The 6,146-nt window shown below is 35.6% G+C and overlaps 1 protein-coding gene across 1 annotated transcript in view; it reads left to right on the top strand.

Annotated features, from left to right (window-relative positions):
• Nucleotides 1–962: 962 nt before the first annotated feature.
• eea1 (early endosome antigen 1) overlaps nt 963–6,146 on the top strand; it is a 32,056-nt gene continuing 26,872 nt past the window's right edge. The window contains exons 1-5 of the mRNA XM_081372581.1: nt 963–1,171; nt 3,134–3,208; nt 5,386–5,498; nt 5,797–5,848; nt 6,003–6,074. Of these exons, the coding sequence (XP_081228707.1) occupies nt 1,148–1,171; nt 3,134–3,208; nt 5,386–5,498; nt 5,797–5,848; nt 6,003–6,074 (336 nt within the window). The 5' untranslated portion in view covers nt 963–1,147. The remainder of the gene's footprint in view (nt 1,172–3,133; nt 3,209–5,385; nt 5,499–5,796; nt 5,849–6,002; nt 6,075–6,146) is intronic.

The following is a 6,146-nucleotide window of genomic DNA, read 5'->3' as shown; positions in this document are numbered from 1 at the left end:
AACTTGTGTATTTTACGCAGAGGTGGACAGTAACAAAGTACATTTACTTGAGTACTGTACTTAAGTACACTTTTTGAGTATCATACTTGAGTATTATATTTTCTGGAAACTTTTTACTTCAACTTCAACATTTGAAAGACAAATATCATACTTTTTACTCCACTACAATTCTGTCAAGGTCCTTGAGTAGAAAGTAGTAACTAGTAAGTCAGGGGATGATTTTGGTTGCAGGGGTTGCATTTTGGTGGAAATGAAAGTCGGGTTGACGTCAGAATCCAACGTCAGGTTGACATCAACATCCAATATTGGACAGACGTTGGATTTTGTTTGGAAATGAAAGTGGGAAAAATCAATATATTTTCTCTGATGTGGATCCTTCCAATCCATCACCTTATCATGTTTATTGTCTATTGTTGTTTTTGTTCGTTTTGTGTAGCCTATGTAAAATTGGAAAAGAAAATTGTATTATTATTATTTTCATTGGAATAATACATAGCCTAAATACAGCTATCGAAATTATTAATGTTGATTATAATATCTGTTTTCCTTTTCAATTTTTTTCCCTCCATATCCACCCAAAAAATGTTTGTGTGTATACACAATTACAAAAGAGGACAACATATTCTTTTTCTGATGAACAAAAATCACAGGAATAATCAATATCTTAATGAAATCTCTGAGTAACACTTTTGGCTGGATAGAGAGCAAGAAACTTCCACGCTCATTTGCAATTCAAATAAAGTAATCGAGTCATATTTTCATCGATATTTTACAGTTGATTTTTTTTTTTTTTATCCTAATTGAAAAAAATAAAATGAATGGGAAAATACTTCCGGAATAAAGGAAAAGTGAACGGTCACTGTTGCGACAAATCCCGCCTTTAACCTAATCTCTCTTTTCAATGATTGGTGGACGCTCCTTTCAGACAGCCTACAATTGGGCAGCTTAGAAGCCATTCATGCAGGCGGACCAATCATCGCAAACATTGATTAGATGAAGGGCGGGACTTATCAGGAAACGGTGTGCTTCTACAGAAGCAGCAGTGTGTGTCTGCAGGTGTCAACAACACAATATTTATACACTCCCTCATTAGCACACAACTTTTAAGATTTGATTTTTCATAGTTCTAGCCAGGGAAAGGACCAGAATGTTAAGACGAATATTACAGATGGTGAGTGAAATACACACAGACACTCATTCAGTTGCATGTGATTTGTAGCTCGTCGGGCCTGACACTGAATGATGGCCTTTGCTCAAGATTGATTAAAATGACTTTTCGCTTGTGGTGTCTTGACGACAGTCTCGAATGGCGACTGGATCAGATCTCTTTTGTTCTTGAGGAACAGTGAATATTGTGATGATGTCATTCTGCGTGAATGTTGACATGGAGACTGAGCTGTTAGCCAGTTAGCGAGCTAACTTACATAGCGTTGTCGAATTGCTTATTCATAAGTCGTTTTATGATTAACGACAAGCAATGACAAGGTGTCAGCTTTGATAATTTTGTCCCAAAGACGTGTCCCGTTGAAATAGCTGGTGTGAATGTATTTTTCAGTCATCTGTCAAGCTGTGACTCACACTAGATGATTTCCCCATTAATAGAACATTAAATCAAATGTCTGATCTGTCATATCCTATTGCTAATAGTTAAGTTATACAACCTGATATTTTAATGAGCAGCTGACAGTCCTTGAGTCTTTCATTTCTGCTTAATAATATTCCTGTAAGATCCTGTGGATCTACCATAGGGTTTTCGTCTAGCAGCAGACACCTTAAGATGTTGGGTCATCCAATATGGTAATGTAAATTTTTTGGACATGCAACATAATAATAACATGTCATGAAGTGCCTTGGAGTGTCCATGCAAACTGTGTAGTGTGGTGTATAAACCACCTTTCAAAAGATAAAAAAAAAGCTTTTTAAAGAAGTCTTTTATGCTCACCAAAGTCATATTATAAAATATTATTACTATTTCAAATAGCTGTTTAATGTGTTAATGTATATTAAAATGTAATTTATTGAATAAGCTTAATTTTCAGTCCTCAGTGTCACATGATCCTTCAGAAATCATTCTAATATGCTGATTCTGTGCTCAAGAAACATTATTTTCTGAACTTAGTGGTGCTGCTTAATATATCTTTTTAAACTGATACTTTTTAAAGGATCCTTTAATGAATAAAAAGTTGCAAGAACAGCATTTATTTCAAATATAAATCTTTTTTTAACATTAAAAATGTCACCTTTGATCTATTTAATGCATATTTGCTAAATAAAAGTTTAATTTCATTCAAAAAGGTATTATAAGTATTTATACATCTTGGTAGAATTTTACAGTATTTTTTGTACATTTTTACAGTAAATGACTGCAGTGCAGTAATGAGAATTGGGGGATAAAATGTTACTATTTGTCCTAAAAATAACATCATAGTGCAAAATGTTTTTAGGGTCTTAATAGTAGATTAGGCTATATTATAATGAAATTATGCAAAGTAAAGGTTTTTTCTTTTAATTTTGGGCTGTTACATGAACATTTATTGACCCAACTCCCATCTCTAATACAGAGAGTCATTGAGGATTTGAAAGTCCTGTTTATTTGACGTGCTTTTTTTTTATACTAGTAAAAATATTTCTTGAACCAAGCCATGTGTTACGTGGTGAGGTGTCAAAGTTATTCTCTTTCAGAAGTGGAAGGGAAGCTGAAAGTAAGGTCTAATTATGACTAAGCCGTAGTTTTCGGCCACTTGTATCCCTGTTGTGACATCTTGTGATCTGACAGTAAGCACATATGAAATGTCAAGGGCGTATCAATGTTAGAGAACAGTATTGTTTGACATACTGCTCTCGGTTGCCAAGATCGAGGGAAACGTTAAACTACCCTCTTGCTGAGTATACCGTTTCAGCCCAATGACTGACAGCCATGCCGAGCACATCCCAAGAAGTGAACAAAGCGATCTTTGCCTTTACACCTTGTGAATGATATGATGTGCACTCATTCTTGATCAGCTGCCCAGATACCTGATCAGCTGTGCCAGACATGAATAGTGTGAAATAATGAGATGAGTTTCATCGCAGCTGACATCTGATTCAAATCCTTCCTTTCTCTACTTTCTCTGCAATATCTTTGTGGAAATAGACTCCTGGGAAAGGAGGATCCCAGAGCTCGGAGTCTGAGCAGCCGTCTGCTGATATGAATAATGAGTCCTCGGAGGTAAGCCGAATTAAATGTAACCCTACCATATTACTGCCAAATGCCTCGTTGCCTTAATATCTTTTTCTGTCATTTGCTAAAATTATATCAGTGTTGCGTTCAGGACTTTAGGGATAGTTGACGCAGAATTGAAAGTTCTGCCATCATTTAGCCACTCACTCTTATTAGGATTTTCTTGCAAAATAAGTTTATCAAAATGTTCACTCTACTCTTATGAAAGTGAATGGTGACCAGGGTCCGTCAAGCTTCTAGGGGTGTAACAATATATCGTGTCACAATATATCGCAATTCAAAAATGTAACAATGTATTGTGGATAGTGACAATCTGTATTGTGTATAGTTCACCCAAAATAAAAATTACTGTGTGAGAAAGAAATCAAGTTTACAGAGTTTTAATAGTATTAGTATTAATGTTAGCATTAAACTACCATTGCATTGTTAAACATTATTAATGTTTAATAATGCAATGGGGGGATATTTGTGGGTCCTGATAATGCCAAATGTCTTATGTTACCAGTAAAAAGTGGCCTATATTATTTTAAATAGGCCTATATCTAGTGCAAACATATTCATCTAAAATAATTCAGTATTTTCAGCTTCAGAATCATTAATATGTTTATTCTGGTGTCACCATTGTCCTGTGCATTGGGTTACCAGCATCAAGTCCAAGCCTATTCATTGAAACCCACCATGTAATACTAAATTTAGCATTTTAATCAACTAAGTTTTTTTGTTAACTTTTTACCATATATATCTTGGAGTATCGCAATAATATTGTATTGTCTGTTCAGTATCATGATATGTATCGAATCGTGACATGAAGGTATCGTTACACCCCTACAAGCTTCAGAAGTGGCAAAAAAGCACCACAAAATCCAGTCCATATGACTCAACTCTTACAAAGTCATATTATAGCTTTATCTGAGCATTGTGAGGAATAAACTAAAATTTCAGTGAAGTTGTTGTCGCACAGCAGCTCTCAAATCTCATTGACATTTGCATTTATATTCAGGTAATGAGTGTCAAGACTTGTATCCAACCACAATGTGCCAAATTTGAATATGTAGCCTACATATTCTAATTGTACAAATTAAAGTCTTTTTTGTGTGTGTGTGTGCGTGCGTGTGTGTGTGTTTTTTGTGGTCACATTTACTTTCCAAGGTGCCAGTCACACAGAACATGTTTTTGCATTTCACTTTGTTGCTTTTCCATTGTTTTCCTATGTAAACATGCTAGACGATCACATTTGACCGTTGCTTTTATGTCTGGCATGTTTTGCAGTGTCTTGCATTTGAATCAGCATTCTGAATGTGCCGCTGAAGTTAAGAGAAGTCTAGACACTGGGTCTCATTCACTAATAATTGCGTGGATTATGTTGTTTTTGTACGCACAGGAGAACATTGCACGAAAAATCTTCACAACACATGCATATGCACATGAATTTAGTGAATTGAGTATTCTAAATGAGCGGCCGCGTGCATGAGGTTAGTCATTTGGATAGGACATAAGGACTTTCCACACAACCTTCCCTTTACAGCCTTTCATCACTCGTCAAACATATGCCGCTCTCTCGCCAGATCCTCGAGCAATGCCAAGTGTGTCATTCTCAAAACCAGTTCAAACACAATAAACACCTTTTATTTAGACGCACTACTATTCAGCTGTACATACGAGTAAATCTGCATTATCTAAACCTCACAGCTAAAGCTATAACGCAGCTTTTCTTACTCTTTCACTGTTGGCTATATGATGAAATATATTTAAGATGAAATTAAATTGTAATATTTATTGATATAATATAATCATGTTTTGTTTGTGAAAAAGTTAGTATGCCGATTTTACGCACAAATTTGTGTGTACGCATGCTTAGTGAATGAGACCCAATTTTTCATTCCCCTGTGTCTCAATTTTTTAGATGTAAATACACGTTCTGTGTAATTGGCTCCTTAGTATGGTAAAGAGTATCTTGACTTGAACGTCCTGCCTAACATCTCCTATTGTGTTCAATGGAAGAAATAAAATCAAATGGTTTTAGAAAAAAATGAGGGTTAATAAATGAAGAGAGGATATCAATTCTTTCTTTAACTCTCATTTTAATAACGGATGCATGATGATGTTAAGTCACGTGTTCTTTGCTTTTTCGAATCTCATTGTGGTGTTAATTTGTTTGTCTGCAGGGCTTCATTTGTCCCCAGTGTATGAAATCACATAACTCTGCTGAGGAGCTCTTCAAACATTATGAGGTGTTCCATGAGCCAGGAGACCAGCCGTCCCCCTTCAGCCCTGGCAGGTGGGCTTCTGTAGTATTAAACCCTTCTTGCTCCCTTTCCTGTCAGGAAAACTCAGTTGCTCAGTCAGATAATCTTGCCATCTTGACATTTAGGCTGAATTTAATCTTAATGTGAAATAGGCTATGAAGTAAGGAATACAGAAAAGAAAGAAAGAAAGAAATAGTCGTTTTGTTTTATTGTGGACCATGTATATCATGTTCATCATCAAAGAAACATCATGTATTGCGACAAGTTATTCCACAGAAAACTGCGTAATATGAAAAGTTTATTATAAAGGCATGTCTTTTTCTTGTTAAGGGAGGATCTAGTCCTTCGACAGGAAGTCCAAGATTTACAGACTTCACTGAAGGTATTCTGCCTTTGACTCCCACCCTTTTTATCAGCCTTAGTATGCCTGAAATGCGCACTACTCATAACACCATTACTCAATGATGTTATTTTCCATTGGATGTGTCTATTGGGTTTGAAATTGCTGATGTGAAATTTGTGGTGTGTGTTTTCAGGAGGAACGCTGGTATTCTGCGGAACTGAAAAAAGAATTAGACAAAGTACAAGGACAACTATCGACTAATAAAGTAAATCCTTAGAAATGCTTGGTTTTTCACACAGAGATCAAAGATGGTTTAAGAAAGGTTTACACTTTTAAT

Source organism: Scardinius erythrophthalmus, assembly GCF_964197995.2.
Source record: "Scardinius erythrophthalmus genome assembly, chromosome: 8".
NCBI lineage: Eukaryota > Metazoa > Chordata > Actinopteri > Cypriniformes > Leuciscidae > Scardinius > Scardinius erythrophthalmus.
Note: the sequence above shows the minus strand (reverse complement) of the source record. Positions and strands in the feature narration are given on the sequence as shown.